This window comes from Diuraphis noxia, unplaced genomic scaffold (genome assembly GCF_037042655.1).
Source record: "Diuraphis noxia isolate RWA-SAM2 unplaced genomic scaffold, SU_Dnox_SAM2 contig0003, whole genome shotgun sequence".
Classification (NCBI taxonomy): Eukaryota; Metazoa; Arthropoda; class Insecta; order Hemiptera; family Aphididae; genus Diuraphis; species Diuraphis noxia.
Genome location: NW_028301713.1, coordinates 53170564 through 53194331, shown reverse-complemented (window position 1 = coordinate 53194331; position 23768 = coordinate 53170564). Strand labels below are relative to the sequence as shown.

The window sequence follows — 23768 nt, the reverse complement described above, 5'->3', positions numbered from 1 at the left end:
GTTGAATGTAGTTACGTAATATTAATTCAATTGTATGAAGCTACCTATCATCAACTCACATAATGTTATGGTTAAAAAGAAATACTAAAATATTGGCAAGCCTAGCACAACAAAAATAAAAATTCGTTAAATCTTAAATCCCTCCTTATTTATTTTTTTAACTAGGTATAAAATGTTATCACCAATCAGCCCTACTTTGTCCTCTGTACAGTCTGTAGTCTGTACTATGAAGGTATAGGTATCAGTAAATTACTAAAATACTAAACGATCACAACTACTATACTCTCAACTATAAATATGACGTGTCTCTGTTGAAGTCGTCTGTAGTGTTGTAGTCACCGTCCAGTCACGGTCTACTCCTCTACTCGGTCTAGAAGTTATAATTTTATGAGTCGTCCATCCGACCTTATCTTCCAAAACCGCGGTAGTAGTTGTAGTTGTTAATATCACGCACTCACCGCTGAGTGAATCGCGGCTATTTAGTGAAACCTTGCTATCAATCTTTGGGTGTATTGTGTATATTATAATATTTCGACATAACCTCAATCATTGAAAATGCCTTATTACATTTTTAGGAACACTGAATCCCGTATCTAATATCCGTTTGTAAATTGGTTGCATACATGCACTTGGACTGCACATGTACCTATAGTAGTTGTAGGTATACGTTTAGATAACTTTTCCGACACTCGGCAGAGTCGACAGTTCTGATAAATTTATTGCCACCGTTGGTCGGTTACTCGGGTGTGTGTAATTCGTTAATTTTTTTTTTTGTGAGCAATTTATTTGAATTTAGTCTAAATGTAACTAAAACTATTCGTCTGCGATGGTGGTGGCCGCTGGAGTTGGGGCTGTTTCCAAATGATGTCGAAGCTGAACAACAAGTAGAAGAATTTTAGTGACGATACATTAATAGATTAACATGAATCAGTACAGTGCTAAGGCACTGATCATTGCTTTGTCGATAATTTCGAGACTAATTTTTGGTTTCACCCCATTACTTGTATCCAGAAAACTGTTAACAAACAAATCTACAGATTCACTGACATCAAAAACCGTAAATATTCATGAAAATAACTGTAGATCAGTATATTTTATTTGAACTTTATGTTTCAGCTGGAGTATCTAGTTTCATTATGCTTAAGTTTGGGTGGAGGTGTGTTGCTAGCTACCTGTTTTGCTCACTTAATACCAGAAGTGAGGGAGAGCCTCTTTGAAAATTTGCCAGAAAAGTATCATCATTATCCAATTACTGAACTGGTTGTTTGTATGGGTTTTTTTCTTGTCTACTTTGTTGAAGAGTCTGTTAAGCATTTTGTTAAAAAACATAAAAAACGCAGTAAAGCAAAAACTACAAGACAATGTGATAGACTATTACAATGGACCAACAGTCAGTTGACAGCAGTCAAGTCTGCTGATGATGTTAATTCTGTTAGTGTAGATCAAGGAACAGGAACTCCAGATTGCCAAATTGAACAAAATAATAATGAAATGTCACATGTACATAATTTAAGAAGTCTATTAGTTGTACTGGCATTATCATTTCATTCTGTGATGGAAGGACTTGCTATTGGCTTGGAAGAAAATATGGAAAATATGGGTTTCCTGTTTTTAGCAGTTTCTATTCATGAATGTACTATATTATTTTGTATTGGCATTAAATTGGTGACTTCATGTTCGTCCTTGACAAATATTGTTTTAAATATTGTTGTTCTTACTCTGGTATCGCCCTTTGGTAAGTTAAAAAGTATTTATTTACCTATACTTAATTTATTATTAATTATCATCTCGTTTTAATATTTAATTTAAGTTTAAACAATACAATTAGATTGTTTAATATGCAGAATGTAAGTGTTATAACTGAAAATTGTTATTCAATAACTTGTTTCAGATAACATAGAAATATAAAGTATAAATATATTTTATTAATTGTTTTATACTGTGCTGATAATTAATGATTATAGGTAGAAAAAAGGTAGTTAAATAATTATAACCATTTAAGCAAAATCATTCTTTACACTGTTAATATAAATTATATAATTTTGTTACTTAATAGATGAATAAAAATATATTTTTAGATGTTCATTCATTTTTATATATGATAAAGTAATTACAAAGAAATGGAATATAGATGATTTAGTAATATTAATTACATTTTCAAATATTTTAGAGGTGAATTTTCTTAATTAATAGTTTCACTTAGCATAAAAAGAAACTGCTATAATATACATGTAAGCAAAGGTAGGTTAAATTAATTAATCTAAACTCAGGTTTTTTTTATTATTAATATTATTATAAATGAACATATTTTAGTTAATTTTAATTACTAGTAGAATTTTATTAGAAATAACTTATAACATAACATTTTAGATTCTAGCAAAAGCAATACCTTTTGAACTTACTGTGATAGTATTCAGTATTTACTTTTATCCTCTGTATGACTGTATTATAAATTTCATTCAGTCATTGCATCAGCATATATTTACAATTAAAAAGTCATTATTTATAAATACTTCACAAAATTTGATACGTTTGCATAGTATTTTGAAAATGTCCATATTATAATTCAAATATATTTGTACTGATTTAGTTTGTTTGTTTATTTTAAATGAAAAGTTTCTACTTTGTACTAAATTTAATATTTAAAACATAATTTACAACTCGGTTTATTTTATTGGGACATCCCTTTTTGTAGTTATAGTCAAATTGGTGACATTCTTCATATACAATCTTATTTCAAATTATATGTTGTTGTTTTTAGTTGATGTCCAAGTTATGAAATAAAAAGTTCTGTACCATGTTAAAACAATCTTTTAGATTATATATACAGGGTGTCCCATGAGGATTTACCCATTGCAATATCTCCCAAAATAATGGTGATATCGAAATCCTGGTTTTGTAATAAGACTCACAGGGATAAGAATTACAATTATTTCATATTTTAATTGATTTTAATGTTTTGGTAAAATAGTTATTATTTCCAAAAAAAATAAAGATAGCCATTTTGTAGAGTTTATTTTTCTGAAGATATTGACATTTCAAAATTTTATTTTCATTAATTTCCTGATTTTTAATATATTTTTTAGTTTCGAGAAAAATTGCAAATTATTTAACCCCGTAATGTTATCAAACATGTGACCTGCCATGCCGCGCACATTCCCATACAACCGGCTGAATTATACCTTTCGTGTTCCTAATAGTTATAATTTATAATCATATTTTATTTCTTCAAAACTAGAAAAAATATTAAAAATCAGGAAATTAATGAAAATAAAATTTTAAAACATCAATATTATCAGAAAAATAAACTCTACAAAATGGCAATCTTTATTTTTTTTGGAAATAATTAAATAAAAAAATATATCCTCGCGGGGCACCCTGTATATATCAATATTATGCTTAATTGGAATTTCTTGCGATTTTGTTTTTGTTAAATAATAAAAATTACCTCATAAATTAAATTTGTATTCATGCTGGTTGGTGGATTAAATAACTTTCTAAATATATATTTATTTAGTAATGTTGTATGTAATTAATTTTGTATGACCTTGTAAATAGTATTTGTTATGTTTTTATAATTAATCTTGATTTTTTATTTAAGTTTCATCTCAAATTTAATACTAATGCATAAGATGAAATTTTATTAGGAGGCGGCTACTTCACATTATAATATGCAGTGATATTCATATATATTTTAGAATTAGTGATTGTTATACAAATTAATTCTCTTTTAAGCAATACATTTAATAAAAACTTAGCTTCCTATATTCATCAGCGTGATATTTATTAAAATTTAGAATAAAATTAATTTCCCTAAAATTACAAGGCATTAAGTTAGTATTTCTTAAGCATTGACTATTGATTTTTAAATTTTAAAGTACATGCAGTTTATACTCACAGTATACATTTTCATATCTGGCATTAAAAATAAATCACAGATCTCTTATTATTTGATGATTGAAATACTTTTATTTTAACTTGAAACCCACTTATTGAAATATGGAGTAACATTTTTATTTATATTGCTCACAGTAAGATGAATATGATATTAAATATTGATGTAGCATCTTCTTAATCAATTATGTTAATATCTTGACTCCCAATTTATTTGGCTCTGTAATTATTTGTTATTACTTATGACCATGTAACAAATATAAAATTGGCTTAAAAATTATGTAGTTGTTCTCTAATTTGAAATCATTCTATGTATACTTATTTTATATTTAAATTAAATAATACATTTTAGGTATATTGTTGGGATTATTATTAACATTAAAAACAAATGATTCGAACCAAATAGTCCAGAATTATCATACAATTGGAAATGCAACTTTACAAGGCTTAGCTGCTGGTACAATCCTATATGTTACATTTTTTGAAGTATTAGATCGAGAAAGAAAAAAGGACACAGCGCCTGGTTTGCTCAAGTTACTGTTAACTATGATTGGATTTTTTTTTATGGTTTTATTAGACATTTATGGTAAATGAATGATACATTTTTACTTGTCTTAATTTATCAAATGTTAAAATTATTTTCAATTATAGGTGGACATAGCCATAAAGAATTAGAGCATTCAAGCCATGAACACTACAACTGCTCTACTATGTCACCTCACATTCATGGACCTTAACATGTATTATTATTGATCATTTCAGATATATTTGTTACCAAATGTCCAGATATTAAAATAATAATAATTCTGTTCTCCTTAAACATATCCAGTTTGCTTTTGAACTTTATAATAGTCCAAAAAATACTTCTGAAATGAATTTCACTCAATTACTCGCATGGCATTAAGATTAAACTAAGTTATAACACAAATCATTTTTAACGATCTTCCATTATATTAATTTTATGCATAAATAATGAATATAATATATAAAATAATATTCCATTATGGATTATTTATTTTGTTTTGATGAAATGTGAATTCTATACGATTTATCACACATAATATGTATTTGACTTGAAATTAGTTTTAACTCTGTTTTAGTGTTCCTCACAATTAACTAAAACAACCATGAATTTAGTTTATTCCTTTTTTAGTTAGGTAGTTTAGTTTCAATATTTTTATATTATTTGGGTCATGTTACAGCTGTATACTTTTAAATAATTATTTATTTACATTGTAAAAATTATTTATATAAAAAAAAAAAAACTTTTGTCAATTGAAACTAAACAAAATTGATCCTTAAATGGACTCAAAATATTTTGTTATAGCTCTTATACAAGGAATTAACATTTACACTTAAACTTGTTCAGTATTTTTTATTTGAAAAATAAATGTTGTAATTCATAATTCTGTTAAATTATACTATTTATACTTGTAACATTTTGTTATCAGAATCAATGAAATTGTATGGTAGATACCATGCCAATAAATTTTTTTTTTTAACTTGATGTTTTATTAATTAATTGTTAACTCCATGTCCTAAATTAAATTAAAATTTTTGACACATTGTGTCTTAATTATGTCTTTTCAGATAATGTAGATATGGTTTAAATGATAGTAATAATCCAATGTTGTTTTAAAATTTAGCAAAATATTAAAAATATATAACCTTTTACTTGCACATTTATCTTGGAAATGTTCTTTTAATTGTTTTAACTGAGATTTCAAGTTATTTTTTTCAATTCTATTAAAATGAACACGCATAAAAATATTTAATTGAACTTGAAGTAATTTTGAAATTATTTGTAATTTATTTTATAAAATCATAGAATCATTTGATTAGTTTATAATATTTTCTAAATGCTTGAATGTTATTCTAAAAATCGCAAGGTCAAATTTATTCATAGGAAATTGCTCAATATATAGGCAAGGTTGTTAATTTCAAATCTGCTAACAGATATTAAATTAAAACATTTTTCCATAATATTTTTAATGCTCCCAATGTCACTATCATAATTATGAGTGTTAAATTTGGTGTTTATTAAATTTTTTTTTGTAACTATTATTTTAAATAAGCATTGAATATAATATATTTTATGTGTTTATGAGTTAAACTTTTAAATCAATAATTGTGACGTTAATTTGACAACTAAAAATAATAATTTTTCTTGTTAATTATTAACTGTGACTTTGCAGGTGTAAGGTGTATTGCTAACACATATTATGTTATTAGTACTTATTACTAATTGATCTCATTTTTGGGTTATTAGTTTTAATTTTAAAATGAACTAAAATTAATGACAGATTAAATGATAAGCCTCAGCTATTTAATAATTTTACAAACGATTTCTGTTATTTTATTACATCATGAAGTAACAAACTTTAATCTTTAAATAATTTTATATTATTAAGTCAGTTGCGATTTGCTTGCTGAACGAGCAACACGTATGTTTCCGCTCTCGAGTGTCATACACGTACGTAGTGTTATTTTCAGTAATTCATATATCATCAAAAATACTTACCACGCAGACAAGACATTGATAAGTGTTTACATTGTATAATTTAATAGGTCACACGGGCAACGGCGTACCGGTGGTTCCCACCGTCGCGTGTCGTGCACCGTCATGAACTCCACATACAGCCGACGCATGAGCAAATGCAAAATGCAATTTCAGAATTAATGTGAACTAACAATGAACTCCGCCAAGAATTATCTTTAATGCAAATTATAAATTATTACAACTTAATAACGAAGAATTATTATTGGAAGCTAAAAAGTCGCAGTTAAGTAGGTACTACCATTTCTAATGCATCAGTGTCTAATAATGTTAACGTATAGTGAAAAACCTGCACAAAAAACATTAAAAACCAATTAAATGGAGATACTCTTAAAGTATATAAACCTCCGCCAATAACCATCAAAGATGTGAAACATTTTGATAAACTAATAAAATTACTAACGTGCGAGGAACCAGTAGGGCAAGAACAGAAATTCAAAATGTTATCTATAGATTATAATAATGAGACAAAAATACTGACAACAAACGAAAGTCAATTATTCAGAATCACAATAAAGACGTTAGAAGAAAATAATATTGAATACCATCGGTATCAACTGAAAAGTGAAAAACCGTTTCGAGTTGTGTTACGAGGTATAAATCATGACTCAGATCTGGGTCTAATAAAAATGAACTATTTGACCAAGGTCATGAAGTAATCAATTTGACTAATATTATGATAAAGAAAAAATCTGACCCTAAAAATAAAAACAGCGAATGGACTCATATAAATCTACCATTATTTTTCGTAGAATTACAGCCAAAGGAGAATAATAAAGACATATATAACATAAAATTGTCATGCCATCAGATTATAAAAATAGAACGACCGCGTAAAAATAAATAAGTGCCGCAGTGCAAAAATTGCGGGCACACACAAAATTACTGTCACAGAATAATGCGTTAAGTGTAGCGAGGGTCATAAAACCACAGACTGCCCTAAACCTAAAAAGATAAAAGCAAAATGTGCTAACTGAAGTGAAAATCACATGGCTAACTGGAAGGAATGTTCGGCCTATAGAAAGAGCACACCCGAAACAAGTCAATGCTGTGCAAAGGATGCAATAGAAACCAGCTCAGCCAGTCACAAATGTAGGGAAAAAAAGCCAAGAAAAAAAATCCAGGGAAAAATAATCCAGAGAAAAAAAAGCCAAATTACAATAATTAAACATATAACAATTAAAATTAAAGTATTAAATTAGGTATTATTTAAAAATTGTAATACATATATATATAAATAATACAATTTAAAGTATTATTCAAAATGTTTAAACATTGGTTACATTGTATACATAATACACATATATAATATAATTATTAATACACAGGGTATATGTTAATTAATTTAACATTTTTAACACAGTTGGTCTACTGTATTGTCCGTATTCATATTATATAAAAATAAAATTGTTTATATTATAATATTTATAAATTATAAGATTAGGTTATTATTTATTATACAAGTAATACGACATCACGTTTAAGTACAAACTACAAAGTCAAAACATTTTCCACAAACATTATAATATTGTAATGTCAATTTTCGAGTATGTAATAAAAGTATATGAAATATAAGTATAAAAGTATAATATATAGGTCAATAAAAACGTATTGTGTGTGCTATTGCAGTTAAAAATTCTGGTAAGCTTTTTGTTTCCTTCTTTGATTTCCAAACAAAGATTTTTTTAATAAGTTTTGGTTTTTTTCATAATATGGTAATTTTCTTTTGTTGCTTAATAAACCTAGACTTTGATGTGCCAACATCGTTTCATCTGTAGCAACTTCTAACCTCATTTTGGTTATTAAAACCCAAATACTTGGATGCTTGTGGCCGACCATTCTAGAAAAACGGTTATTCCAACCTTCAGTTTGGTTATTTGTACGATCACTATCTGCCAAAGTCAAATCATGAGTATTCCATTTTTCAAGTGAAAATAGTGGTGGACAGTTTCTAAAACGTATATTAGTCTCTCCTGGAATACCTATTTGTCTATAAGTCCCATTTACATAAGTTTTGTCAAAATAATCAACTATAGCTCATTGGCATGATCTGGCATTATGTTTTTTAAATGAGCCATCCCATCTTTAACTATTTCTAAAGGTGAAAATGACAACCCATCCAGTTTTCTACAAAACTCACTAAAACTTTCATCTTCTCTGTATATTTGTTCTAGGCTAAGTTTCTAAATCATTCTGTGTGTACACTTTGTGTAAGATGGTAAAAACAACCATTAATACACACATGGTCTCCCAACACAGATTTCACTGCGTTCATTACAGATTTTTCGAAATCTTTATGAAAGCTCGTTGGATCCGGATATAATTGCCGTTCAGAACATTTTTCTAGAATTTTGGTCATCATTTTTTCATACGTTTTCTGATTTGTATTTGTACTCTTACCACATACAGTTGAAGAAAATCTGTTGGGGCCAAACCAAAGTTCCCATCCATGTACCAACTTGAACCATTCGATAGATGTTGGAGACCTTCATCTGTAGCAAAAATTACCATACGGTCTTCCACATTCACACCGTCATCAAACAATAAAAATCTTTTATTATGGGGCTCACCCGTTTTACACCATTCATCTAAAAATATTGTATTTTAACCTATATGTATCAATATATATTTATGTATAAAATTATTATAGTTAACGATATAATGTTAGACAAAACTAAGTAATACGTATGAACCTATTAAATATTTTATTTTTATAAATACTAGATAAGTTTTCGAACAGTGGAAAAGCTAGATGACTAAAATTAACAATATGATTCAAATAATAATTTATTGTTTAAAAATTTTAAATATAGTTTTTTTATTCACTTATTTTACCTTTATTATTTTTTTGTAACTGATCAGCTCCCCCCCCCAAAAAAAAATAAAAAAAATAAAAAAATAATAATTCCTAGATACGCCACTGTTGTGCGTGTTCATTGTGTGCCGGTTAGGTATAGTGTTGTATTACGATAATAATTATTAATTAATAATAATACATTATGTAATTCATTTTTTTTTATATGTATCAGTAAAATTGTAAAATTCAATAAGTAAAATGCATTTTTATGTGAACCTCCATTAATCCGCCGTTTTCGTTAATCCGATAGTAGCGTGGCCTGATATATGTCGGATTACCGATATTGTACTGTATTTAATAATATATTTAATATACTATATTGATACTTACCCACGATTTCATCAAAGTGTAAGGGATTGTTTTTTGTTCTTTGGTTTCGTAGTGTGCGCTTGACTATGTTTTCGGGTGGCATCTGAATTTTGTCGTCTAATTTTGCAACACATTCTCCAAAAATATGTGCTGGGTTGTTTTTGGTAGTCTTCGCTTGAATTTTCTTTCATTATAACACTTACGTACTTCAACCTCTTTTATGTTTGGTCTACCTATGTGTTATAATATGAGTTGTTCCACTTTTGACATTTTAAGATCTGTATAAATGGTCCCTGGACATTTGAGCATGGTTGCTTTACTACAACGTCATGTAATACTACTTTTGCCGGTATGTTTGAGAACGTACATATAGCCCTGTAACAATTATGTAAGTACTCCGTTATCTAACGCAATTAAGCCGAATTGTGAATTCCAAATGTTTAAAAAGGGTAACACTATACCATCCAACTGTGAGGTTAAGACGATCAAAATGGTCCACGATATTTGGTACCACTTAAAAAATAATAACCAATGGTTATATGCCACTCCTGAACCGATGGAAATAGTAATTAGTTGTAACGGAAAACACGATTATTAATCAAACAGGCCTATTATCCCTAAAAACTAATTGCAAAGCATTTACAAAAAACACTCTCATAATTTCAAAATACAAAAACCAGTCATTTTTCAAAAGACTACTTATCTCCTTTCCATCTACCTAATTTTACCAAAAACTTAAATAAGATAAACCATAAACATGGAACAAAATGTACCACATGATAATGTAGATACGATTGAAATACACAGAAAATTCAATGACTTAAAACTTCATGCTAAATCACTTTCAGTTTTAAATAGAGAAATAGAAAATCTTTTAAGAGGACGCTTCGCCCGCATGTGTTGTCTCCGTCTTACAAGTACGTAACATTGCAAAAACTGTTTAGCGCGGGAAAGAACCGAGAAGGCTACAGTCATAACTAAGAAACGAAATTCTCACCACTGATAAAAGGGAATTTTGACTGTGCAACGTTGTTTTTATTTTTTTGATATTAGAACTGAAAAAAAAATTTATTCGATTTTGAAAAACGCAATAATAATAAATTTTGAAACAATAAGAACTTTTTTTTCTATTTGTGATATCGAAAAATTGAAAACAACGTTGCACAGTAAATGTTCTCCTTATTATGTGGTGAAAATTTCGTTTCTTAGTTATAACTGTAGCCTTCCTGGTTCTTTCCCGCGCGAAACAGTTTTTGCAATGTTACGCACTTGTAAGACGGAGACAACACATGCGGGTGTAGCGTCCTCTTAAGAGACAATGCTAAAGAAAAAACAACAAATATTCACTCTACCGAAATTACAGCATTAATAATAATAACAATAGTGGTAATAACATATAAAATAATTAGATATGTAAAAAATAGGGGTAAAAAAAACTAATATTATTTATTTGCTAAAACTATGTAGCCATTGATAATTTTAGACAATGAAAAACTAACAACCAACCGGGTTGTGATAAGGTACATTATATATTATATTTACTATTTAAGAATAAACAATGGGACTCGATGAAAAAAAATATAATAAAAAATTAAATTTTTCATAATTATTATTTTTATGGTTGAATGGACTCAGGGCCGGATTTAGGGGGGGGGCCCACGGGGCCCAGGCCCCGGGGCCCCCACAAGATTCTATTAATAAGAGGCCCCCACAAAATGATTACCTTTTTTTTTTTTCTAGTAATTTGCAAAACAATATACTATTTTTTTTTAAGTTTGAAAATTGGTGCTATTAGTGTGTGATAAAACGAATCACTAGATTGTGAGGTAATTTTTTCCATTTCTACTTAATTATAAATAGTAAATTATATTATAACTACGCAACTATACTCTGTCCAGAGAGATTGACGGTCGAGCGAGCGCCGAGCTCCTATTTCCCTCTCTTTTGGCATCGTCGTCGGACACGTGCAGCCGGTCGACGGAGCGAGCCGTCGGTCGGTGGGCCGTCGGGGTGGGCATCAAGCTTATCGCTTGTTTAATAATACATATTTTTTCCTAAAACTTGTGTAAAACCGTAGGCATCAAACAATTTTCTATTAAAAAGTCAAGAAAAGTATGTTTATTATAAATAACTTGTACATTATATTTCTTTAGTATTTTATTTTTATATTTGTATATTATAAAATAACGTTGTACCTTGAACTAATGTACTAAATATTATTTAATGTATCAAATTTTTTATTGAAAATAATTTGAAGGATTTATTTTAGTTTACATTAGCATCAAATATATTTTAATAACAACTTATTTAATGGTTTTGATGTACTAATTTAAAAAAATAAAAAGAGATGACTTTAAAGGTTACTTGTACTTACTTATTAATTGTATTAACATTATATAAATCTGTATTAATTATGTTCAATAAGCAAAATTGACGTGATAAGAAATTAATAGCATGATGAGAGAATAACTCATCGGTAATATAATTTTAAAGTTTTAAAGCATGTAGATCAACTAAAAAATCTTATATTTCAATCTTGTATGGGCCCTGGGGCCCCCACAACATTAAATCCGGCCCTGTGAATGGTGATTATTGATTATGACGTATGGGTATCACTTATTTTCGCATGATAAGCTGTTAATTGTTATGGCACTTTGATGTACAAAACCGGTTATTAGATCGACAAGTACATTTATTTGTTTTGCATTTTGTTTTGCAGTGGCACCATTGAAATCCTTGAGTTCCCATAACACTGTTGACCCCAGCCGCTTCACGGAGTGTAATTTCTTTTCCGGCAGCTAACTTTAAAACGTTTTCGAGAAGAATAAATTTTTCTTTACAAGGAAATTTTTAAAGGTCTAACTGGTCTAAGTAAAACGAATTTTGTTAGATGGTCTTGATAGTTCATGATAAATTTAAATTCATTAAAACTTTAACTTTGCATATCAATATAAGATCAACTTGGGCTCGTGAATTGAATGCATTATGAAGTATTGGTTTAGAAACTAGGCCTCGCTTTGGATTTGATGATTTTTTTCACAATGCATACAAAGACTTAAATATATCATAATAGTTTTCTAAATAATATTACAATATTTTGTCTTCAATTCATAAACCATGCGGTCCCGACCACCATGACCTATTGCAATGTGACTATCGTGTAAAATATCAAATAATTCGTCATTTGATACATAATAGTGTAGACTTTCTGAATTATTACTTATAGATTTAATAAGTCGTTCTTGCCCATTGAGTGTTATTATATCATACTTACGAATGTATCTATAATCCTTTGCACTTTTTTTCCCAAGTTTTTCCTTAGCTAATTTAACTTTTGCAATCTTAACATATATTCTTCTTTATTTAAAAATGATTTATTATCTTTCCGTTTATTTTTCAATAAATCAGATAATGTGTTGTAAAATTTTTGACGCATTTCATTTGAATTCATGTTTTTATAAAATATTTCAACACTTTTCGAAACGAAAAGCTATACGAAACTATTAACTTTAAATTATACTATACGAAAGTACAACGTAAACTGTAACAATACTCATGTTAGGTTATTTGCCGTGAGTATTAAAACTATAAAAGATACCTATTATTATTCGTTACAAAACAGATAAGCTTGACGCGGGTTTTTAAAGTTGAAACGATAAAAGATAACATTGACTACAAGACGATAGGAAATGTTATACCTACTAACTAGTCAATCTATCAAATTACGACATAGTCTGATTTATTAAGTCAATGTTACAAATATAATATGTTGATTGTAGATAATGACCAAGTTACCCAGGCATTATATTAATTGGCTAGTCAATATCATCATTACCTGAATTTATGACATTGACGGTAACTAGGGTGACCAGACGTCCTCTTTTACGAGGATTTGTCCTCTTTTTATGAGTGTCCTCTGTTGTCCGGGCTCTTTTAAATAAAAAGTCAAAATGTCCTCTTTTTTATACGTAGTCTCTATTCAGTGGTAAAATGTATTTTAAACGATATTATATTTCCAAAAAATAATTTATAGAATTGGTGATAACATGAGTATTGCACACGATTGTCGATTATAGACAAAATTCTGATTATGGCTTGTTATGGCTGTAGACAGTTGTAAGTTGTCCTGTAGATAGTTATATCACAGATTACATGTAATCTGTGGTTATAAATTGTGTTGATGTGATAAGATATTGTGATAAGATTTACAAGAACTTTTCTATTATTATTACTATCACAGTATGGTTATTTTTAGAACTAACAATGGAATAAGAATATAATATTATGCCATAAAATATAAAAACATTTAAACCAATTGCCTTTCCTAGACAATGATAAGACCAAAAGATAATTAATAAATATTTATTCCGATTAATTAGTTTCCGATCAATGGATTGTACGCCTGCAATCTCTAAGGTTGTTTGAAAAGGTTAAAAATAAATGTTTTGAATTTGCATTTAGTTTTGGTCGATTATTTTTATTTTATTGTTTCTAATAGATATGTTAGATTTTTATTATGCTGTTTATATTGTGCTTCAATCAGCCAACTGAGTATGATAAAATTGTGTTAAATAAATATCACAAGTATGTTTTGTATATTATGAATAATTTTAAAGTACCTATCCATAATATTAGTAAAAAATAAAAATGTCCTCTTTTTTTATAAGAGACATCTGGTCACCCTAACGGTAACATATATATGTACTACACGTCTACACACTAACATTATGTACGATGAACTGCTGACCAATACAATAATATTAACACACACTCATAACTGTAAGACCTATGGTCAATACACACCATGTATGAAGTAAGTTAGTTCACTGTGTACCTTAGACCTCAACACTCAACAAACATCGAACTCCGTATAACTACGATACAGTCAGATAGTTAGATAGAATATAATTTATATAACTTGTGAGTATTATTATTTGTAAGTGTTTAATCTATAATAAAACTTAATGATAACTGAAACGGAATCCTAGTTATTTAAATATATTTAAGATCCTGTTATATATATATATATATATTTACCCCTGGCTACGGTAATTATATCTATAGAGTCCTACGACTCTCACTGGATATCTTATATTTAACTGGTCGATTCCCCGACCACGTTACAGCCCTCAAAACATAATTTAGGCTTATTTTTATTAGAGTTAATGATTTCCATCGTACCTATGTTAAAAATGTAAAATCAAGAGTACTAGAGAAAAAAAATTATGAGCATAGATGGATGGGTGAGACTGAGAGTATAGATGTATGAGACTGAAAGCATAATTTATAAAATTATAAAACAGTTAGGTATATCTTAACAAAAGAAAGGGAATTTCCTTCAGAATAAGATGAAAGCAAGCGCGCATCAAGGGGGTGGCTAACAACGGGCTTTAGCCCCCCCCCCCAAATGGCTAGCCCCAAAATAAAAAACAATCACTATATTATTCATAACTTAATTAATAGGTAAATATTTATGTTTTACATGTATAACATCACCGTTACAGCGCGACTTAAAACCGGAACAAAAAAACAAAATTAGTTAGTAAAAGATTGTAAAGATTGTTTACTAAACAAGCTTTAAGATTTCTGTACATATTTCAAAATAAATACTAGCTATTAATATTAAAATTATTTGAATTTAGGCCCCCCCCCCAAAAAAAAAAAAAAAAAAATCCTGGGTGCGCCCCTGGATGAAAGAAAATGCTATACATTGAATAAAAATAACATAATATTTTGTGGATATTATCTTGAAATCAATTGATTTATGTCTTACACCTTACACCCTAGATAAGTATAAGTATAATGTATATACTTTGTACGGGGTGATTCTTTTTTGAATGTACATGTTTCAATATGAACTATATGCTAGCTTAAAAAAATAAATTTATGTATTTTTAATTTAAACTTTTTGTTTAATAAAATCAATACATTCATTGCTGTTTAGAATCTAAAATATATTCATTACTATGGAATAATAAATAATAACCAATAACCATATAACCTGTGTATTAATAATTAAATACACACACACATATATATATATATATAATGATTATGGATCTCATTAAGTTCATCACAGAATAGATTAATTAGATTAAATAGATCAATTAATGATAGTTGAATTACACTACCGTGGTTATGATAATAATAAATAAATAAATAATAATATGGAACCAAGATCTATATAGATATATAGATATATATTATATATAGAATCTGGTATAAGCCGTAGATACTTGAAAATTTTACCAGTTATATAGATTGACATTTTATTTACATGATTTAATAATAAAAATATATATATATATATATGACCAATAATGTGTAAACAATTTTTAAATAATACCTAATTTAATAGTTTAATTTTAATTGTTATATATTTAATTATTGTTATTTGGCTTTTTTTCCCGTGGATTTTTCCCCTGGATTATTTTTCCCTAGATTTTTTTCTTGGCTTTTTTTCCGTGGATTTTTTTTTAGTGGCTTTTTTTTCTGACTACCGCCAGTCACAACAAACATTTCGTACCCGCAAATGGCTAGTACTTCAAGTGCTTCAAGAGATAAAACCAGTCTGTACCTCAAATGTTAATACAACAACCTAAGGAAAATAACGATCCAAGACTTAATTTTTTTTTAGTTGCGTTAACTAATGTAACACAAACACTAGTAAATATTACAGCGAGAATGGACAAGTTAGAAACAAAACATGCTAAGTCCAAAAACACCAAACAAAAAAAGAAATGAACAATACATTTAGTATCATTACATGCAACGCCAATGGGCTAGTACAGCGTAAACAGGAGCTTAAAAATCTCCTACATAGAGAAAACATTGATATTGCTCTTATATAAGAAATACACTTTACAACGCTGACTTTCTTGAAGATAAGAAACTACCGAACGTATACTACACATCCCAGTGGTAGAGCTCGTGGTGGCTCTGCTGTAATAATAAAAGAGTCCATAAAGCACTATGAACACGAAAAATATTCTGAAAACCACATACAAGCTACCAGCGTTGTCGTAAATGACGGTATTAACAATCTGCAAAAAAACTGCAATTTATTGTCCACCGCAAGGTGGTGCAGATGAAATTAAGTTCACTGAATTTTTCCTTACCTTGGGTGCTAGATTCAGAGCTGGATGAGACTATAATTCTAAACATACTCATTGGGGTTCAAGGCTTATCACCCCCAAAGAACGTGCTCTATTAAAAGCTGCAAGCAATACCAACGCTGAAATAATTTCTACTAGAAAAGCAGCATATTGGCCATCTGACCAGAACAAGATTCCAGATTTACTTGATTTCTTTGTAATGAAAGGTATATCCTCTATAATTATGTCGAAATAAATGAACTGGTGGAATTGACGTCGGATAACATACCAGTGCTTCTCACGTTAAGCTTAAATTTCATAGTAAAACAACGTAAGGTATCGCTTAACAATAAAAAAAACAAACTGGGACCTATTTAGATCTAATCTAGATGAAATGGTAACCCTCTCTGTAAAGCTTAGAACACCAATTGAAATTGATAGCGCTATTGAACAACTAACTAATAATGTTATAAAGGCAGCAAAATTGGCGACACCTGAAATATCAACAAGAAGTAATCATGAAATCACCTACCCTATGGAAATTAGGGAGATAGTAAAGAAAAAACGAAAAGCAAGGAAAAAATTGTATCGTACGAGAGATCCATTGGACAAAACTATCTGGCACAGCACTTGCAGACTTTTACATGATAAAATAAAAGAAGTAAAAAACGAAACGTTTAAATCTTACTTGAGTAATCTTTCCGCAACGAAGACACTAATTATTTGTTGTGGAAGGCTACAAAACAAATGCAAAAGCCCAGAGCCTATGTACCACCAATCCGCAAAGAAGACGGATCATGGGCACGCTGTGACCAAGACAAAGCTGAAACGTAAGCACGTCATCTGGAACGGACATTCCAGCCGAACAATATCGCTTCTGAGCTCGATATAGAGCAGTGCCAACCATTGGACGAAATACGTGAAACGATTAAGTTCTTCACTCCATTCGAAATTGCAAACGAAATCGATACGAATATCAATCTAAAAAAAGCACCTGGGTACGACCAAATAAACCCAAAAATGCTGAAAGAATTGCCCAAAAAGGCTATGATTAATTATTTAACATACATATACAATGCCATACTGCGTACAGAATACGTTCCTAAACAATGGAAACGAGCTCAAGTAATCATGCTACTTAAACCAGGGAAACCCCCGAACACGTAACTTCATACAGACCGATATCGCTTCTTCCGAGCTTATCAAAATTATTTGAAAAACTGCTTTTAAAGCGATTAAAACCAATAATAGAAGCAAGACGGCTTATTCCTGAACACCAGTTCGGATTTCGGAATAAACACTCAACTATTGAACAGGTTCATCGTGTCACAAATGTGATAAACAATGCACTAGAGGAAAACAAATATTGTTGTGGAGTATTCCTTGATGTTGCGCAAGCTTTTGATAAAGTTTGCCACGGAGGATTACATATTAAGCTACGTGAACAGCTGCCACACACCTGGTGCGCACTCATTATTGAATCCTATCTGACTGAACGTCAGTTCAGTCTTACAAGATGAAGCATTAACTGACTGGAAAAACATATCAGCTGGAGTACCACGAGGCAGTGTCCTCGGACCTCTTTTTTGTATTTAGTATTTACTTTACACAGCTGACATTCCAACTACCAACTACTCAATGACAGCTATGTTTGCCGATGATACAGCAATACTGGCAACTGATGAAGACCAGCAGACTGCGACTGATCAACTTCAACGAACACTTAACAACGTCTCCGTTTGGACTAAGCGTTGGAAAATCAAAATTAACAGTGACAAATCGGTACACGTAAATTATACTTTGCGTAAAAGTGTATACTACCCAGTATGGTTGGACCAGCAGATTATCCCCCAGAACGATTCTGCAAAATACCTAGGAATGCACCTTGACTCACGATTAAATTGGAAACATCATGTTCGCCAGCAAAAACTGCAAATGAAACTGAAATTGAGAAAACTTTATTGGCTGATCGGTAGACACTCCGAATTAGATCTCACATACAGACGTATTTTGTATGTAGCGATAATTAAACCAATATGGACCTATGGAATACAGCTGTGGGGCTGTGCCAGTAAGTCCAATATTGAGATTATCCAACGTTGCCAAAACATTGCTCTCCGTACTATTGTCGCAGCATACCGGTACGATAGAAATGACATTATTCACCGAGATTTGATGATGACCTCCGTCCAGGACGAGATTACCAAGTTTGCCATAAAACACTAGATAAACACACCAATCCAACAGCAATTCAACTACTTGATAATTCTCAAGACATTAGACGTCTCAAACGCCGAATACCATATGACTTGGTATAAACTATTAGACTAAGGCTGGGACCTCTCCATTGAGAGTGATAACCCAAACATGTTTTTTGTATATATTTACTAAATATTTATTCATTAATTTATTAATATTAATATTTAATATTTATGTACACTTCTTAAATGTATTGTTAAAGATCATTGATTGTTATAATAAAAAAGCCTTTGGGCGGTTTAAAAAAAAAAATAAAAATATTATTAAGTGTATAAACTAAGAGTCAAAGAGGAACTGATATATTTGACTGGTTTTAAAATTGATGTAAAACTAATGCATTCATTACATCACTCAAAACTATCGATAATAATGAGTGTTCGCTGCTATGATATAAATAAAAATAACATGACATTTTGCTGCAAGTCTAATGACTGATAAAGCTTGTTAAATATTAATTTAAAATTATTATATAGTAGTTCAGTAAATAGTCTTAGTCTAGCATGATATATTGAGGTGTTGAGTGATTTTAAAAGATGTTTTATTAAAATTTATCCAAAAATAAATAAATAATTTGTAGATTTCAAACTATAATGGATAATTAATAAATTATTGTATGAAAATATTTCATAAATAATATTGATTCAACTCGCTTAGCTCGGTTTTCTAACCTCTCATAAACTTGATTTGTTTAAGTAACACTCGCTTTACTTGGATTTTTGTGATGTAGGTAATGTTACATATTTCATAAAAATACTTCCTTAATTTTTTCTCTTGATAAAAGTGTATGTACTGTTTTCATTTCATCAATGTAATATATTGATCATAACATTACAATATTAATGTGCCTAAAATTGTTTTTAATGAAGAGATTTTTAAGATGTTATCATACAAATTAAAAGTAATATATTAATATGCAAATAATTGCTCACGAAAATTAAAAAAATAGTATCTAACTACAAAAATAACCATCGGCAAAATAATTCAATTATTTATTGGTTTAAAGAATATAGTTTAAAACCTATAATAAGCCGGAAGCCCCCTAGTAATTCTTGTTTAAAATAATAATTATTATATTTTAAATTTAAAAATAACTACAAATAAATAGGTATAAAGAAACTATATGTATGATTGTCTCAAATTTTTGAAAAAATTAAATTGTGGTATTTAAAAACAAACTCAATTCCACTTTGTCTTCAAATGGTTAATAAAAATGATTTAATTATTTAACATTATATAGTATGACATCTAAATTTAAAGGTACTTAGTTACAAGAATATGGTATAATTCCATTTACAAAATTGTTTTATCATGTTCTTCGGCTTTTATATGATTAATTGCATTTATAGTCCATGCATCTTTGACCCCTTCTGTATACTCTCTAATAAACCTATAATTCAACACAAATATATTACTCTTTAATTCTTTTTGTATATCTACAATTTCTTCAGATCTTTTTTTTATTTCTTCTAAATTGTGAATAGCGTGATAGACCATTGTTATTTCAACAAATTTCCGATCTTTAACTAGAAAATTAAATTCAAATTTATTAGTATAATACAGTATAATATTATGATCTTATTTAAATAGCATAAATAAATTAGTCCAATTACTATAGACATATGCATACTTACGTTTTGTGTCATTTATAATATCCAACTGTACTGGTAAAAATAAATACATGTCATCATTATCAAATGCCAAGTCTTTTATTTCATTGTCACTGAGATCTGATACAATCAATTTCACCTGTTCCAGTACGTCGTTAGTGACCAGCCCCTGTAGTGAGGTAAAGTCACGTTTGGAAATGCAATTAGAAACTACCTCAACAGCCTGAAAAAGCAACAAACAACTTCATGACTGCTTCTATGCTGGTTTCATAAATCATTCAAATTAAATTGGTTTCATAAGTTATAGAGATTTGAATAACCCGTTTGATTTAAAAGTACTTTGGTGTCACTTTGTAAGGTCCATATTTAATTATTGTTTTATTTTGTAAAAACCACATACTGTTGGTACTATAAGTAGATTTTAATTGGTCAATACCTCATTCGTTATATGAGCATATTATATTATAATTTTCATTTTTTAAAGACTTGAATCGTTAGATAAAAAAACACAAAAATATTGAATGATTTATTTATAAATTAAAAACTTTAAATATCAGACACTCTCAATCACTGAAATTTGCCAGCAATTCATAGAGTTCAATTTGTTCCCAAACCAGGGCTGTAGCTACGAGGAGGGTTTATGAGGTTCAATTATTTTTTAACTGAATAAATACTTTATATATTATTATATTTTATAGTAAATTTATAGTATAGTACTCAAGGTGTATTGATAGTGTCTGTAGTGCATTGTGATAATATAAAGATATAGATAAAGAGTTTAAATAATTAAATAAAATAGAAACAAATTAATTTCAATCATTGAATGCATTTTACTATGTGGTGAACAGGAAATTTTTTTAAGAGGCAGTATAAAAGAGGTATGGATCCTCTCCATAGACAATTCCTAACTAAGGCTCTGTCTCAAATTAAGGTAATGGAAGCGTATTATAAGGTAAGGTTTTACTGTATTAACTACCTAGAATTATTTGCCAAATTAAACTTTTATGATCCTAGTTTTACAACCAGACAATTGAAACCAGTTTTAATGTGCCATATCAGTATTAAAATTATAATTAAGTATCAATATATTGATGCAGCTAATTAAAAATATTAACATAAATTTGTTTTCTTATACCTCTAACGATTTAATTTTTATCCAAATAATTTAATTTATCTATGTTAATTATCAATTTATATAATTTATTATTAATTATGAAAGTAATATACAATATACTTTAATAAGTTACCAATTACGTCTCTAGACAGTTATCAAAGAAGGGGTACAAATTTTATAAATTAAAAATTTCTATAGCCATATTATCGAGCATATTATTCATAAGTTTGGGAAAACAAGTCAATTTTACAGACTTATTTTTTTTTATAATGAGACTACATCATAAATAGGCGAGCTAACCTAAGAAAGTACTGTTTCATACATTTGCATTTAATTAATATTTACGTTTAATCTTAATTTGAATCGTTTTAGAAATATTCATAATTTAAAATACTTAAGAGGTCACTACACCCACATGTGTTGTCTTACAAATGTGAAATATAGCAAAACTGTTTTAATCGGAAAAGAACCAAAAAGACTACATTCATAAGAAAGAAAAATATTTTTATCACATAAAAAGAAGAACTTTGGTAATGAAAAATATTGTTTTTATTTTTTCGGTATCATAACTACAAACAAAGTAATTCAAGTTTGAAAAACACAAAATTAATGAATTTTGAAACAATAAAAACTTTTTTTGTATACCTAAGTGATATCAAAAAAATAAATTTGATATTTCAGAGTAGGTATAGAAGAGTATTAGTTATGGTTATCCGTAAATAATAATAATTTTCTATATGGTCATTGTATTTTCTGCTCATAACAGTAAGTTAAAGTTTTGATCATTATTACATATTTTGTTGACAATAAGACTATAAGAGTAATTTGTATACATTGAAAACTATATATTTTGGGAATGTCAAATGCTACTTTGCCTTTTGTCTATCGGAAAGTGCCTGCTATGTTATGCACATAAATTAATGAAGTTTGAATAATAATTTATTGTATTTTTTAAATACTAGTCTTACACAATAATTTTAATTGGGCATAGCTCGTTTAATATAAATAAATAAATGGTATTAAAAACATATAAATGTGAAACAAACCTTCCTGGAGTTTTTGGCAAACTCTCCGAGACTGAAGTCTTTGTCCAGTTGTGGTTTGATTATTAGATACGAATACAGCAGAGCTTTGAGTGACTTGAAAACGTTGGGCCAAACGATTGGTGGAAATTCCGGAACTTCTGGGAACGGTCTGTAGTTCTTGTTGCAATAGTGGCGGCGTACATCGATTGACGTCGTGCAAGTAATACTGTTAGGTCCAGAACGCAGAAACGACGGTTGTTGTGATTGAACTCCAATGCTGGTCGTGTTGTGGCTGAACAACTTTGCACCTAGAAAACTATTGTTTAGTGCACTGATTGAGTCAACGTTCAGCGATCTACTCAGGTCATGTAAAAGTGAACCGGACAAGAACTTTTTACATAAACTTGTCGAATACATTGTTAGTATACTCATTGTACATATATATTTTTTATGTCGTAAGAGTAACATAAAATTTCGAAAATTTTTAAAAAGATACAAAACAACAAAACGAAAACATTCAGGATTACATTTCAATATTTCACACATTGATAACGTTTAACGCATATCACCTTCGACCATATTATGTGGCAAAGCATATCAACACAATTATTATTATCACAAACCAATAATGAATAAATAATAAAGCTATATATAAGATATAACTATTATTCTTAGATCTCAGCTCAGGTAATGGATTATGGATCTCAGTAAGTTCATCACAGAATAGATTAATTAGATTAAATAGATCAATTAATGATAGTTGAATTACACTACCGTGGTTATGATAATAATAAATAAATAAATAATAATATGGAACCAAGATCTATATAGATATATAGATATATATAGAATCTGGTATAAGCCGTAGATACTTGAAAATTTTACCAGTTAAATAGATTGACATTTTATTTACATGATTTAATTTTCAAAATATTTTGACTTTTTTTGAGATATTTATAGACAATTTAAATTTTAAATTTTTCTAAAAATTTGTTTTGAAGTGTCGATAAAATTTGTATGGCCCTATCAAAATACTTGAAAATTTAATACAA

The 23768-nt window shown here is 28.9% G+C and overlaps 2 protein-coding genes, 1 long non-coding RNA gene and 1 pseudogene across 4 annotated transcripts; 2 read left to right on the top strand and 2 right to left on the bottom strand.

Moving 5' to 3' along the window:
• Positions 1–341: 341 nt before the first annotated feature.
• On the top strand, positions 342–5396 carry LOC107173230 (Zinc/iron regulated transporter-related protein 89B). Its single transcript, XM_015523682.2, has 4 exons — positions 342–1057; positions 1117–1735; positions 4247–4480; positions 4546–5396. Exons 1-4 carry the CDS (start codon positions 923–925, stop codon positions 4629–4631), a joined length of 1074 nt encoding a protein of 357 aa, XP_015379168.2. The 5' UTR covers positions 342–922; the 3' UTR covers positions 4632–5396.
• Positions 5397–6114: 718 nt separating this feature from the next.
• Positions 6115–7605, top strand: LOC149057525 (uncharacterized). The gene is made up of 2 exons (XR_016190805.1): positions 6115–6367; positions 6463–7605. It is a non-coding gene; the product is annotated as an uncharacterized LOC149057525 (long non-coding RNA).
• An 85-nt stretch (positions 7606–7690) lies between these two features.
• LOC149057524 (uncharacterized) lies at positions 7691–16022 on the bottom strand (annotated as a pseudogene). Its single transcript, XR_016190804.1, has 3 exons — positions 14737–16022; positions 9639–9992; positions 7691–9039 (listed from the first exon to the last, which is right to left on the bottom strand). The product of XR_016190804.1 is annotated as an uncharacterized LOC149057524 (transcript).
• Positions 16023–20156: 4134 nt separating this feature from the next.
• LOC107173422 (m-AAA protease-interacting protein 1, mitochondrial) lies at positions 20157–23258 on the bottom strand. The gene is made up of 3 exons (XM_089222557.1): positions 22738–23258; positions 20602–20800; positions 20157–20493 (listed from the first exon to the last, which is right to left on the bottom strand). The coding sequence occupies exons 1-3, from the start codon at positions 23182–23184 to the stop codon at positions 20261–20263; spliced, it is 879 nt and encodes a 292-aa protein (XP_089078683.1). The 5' UTR covers positions 23185–23258; the 3' UTR covers positions 20157–20260.
• Between the last annotated feature and the right edge of the window lie 510 nt (positions 23259–23768).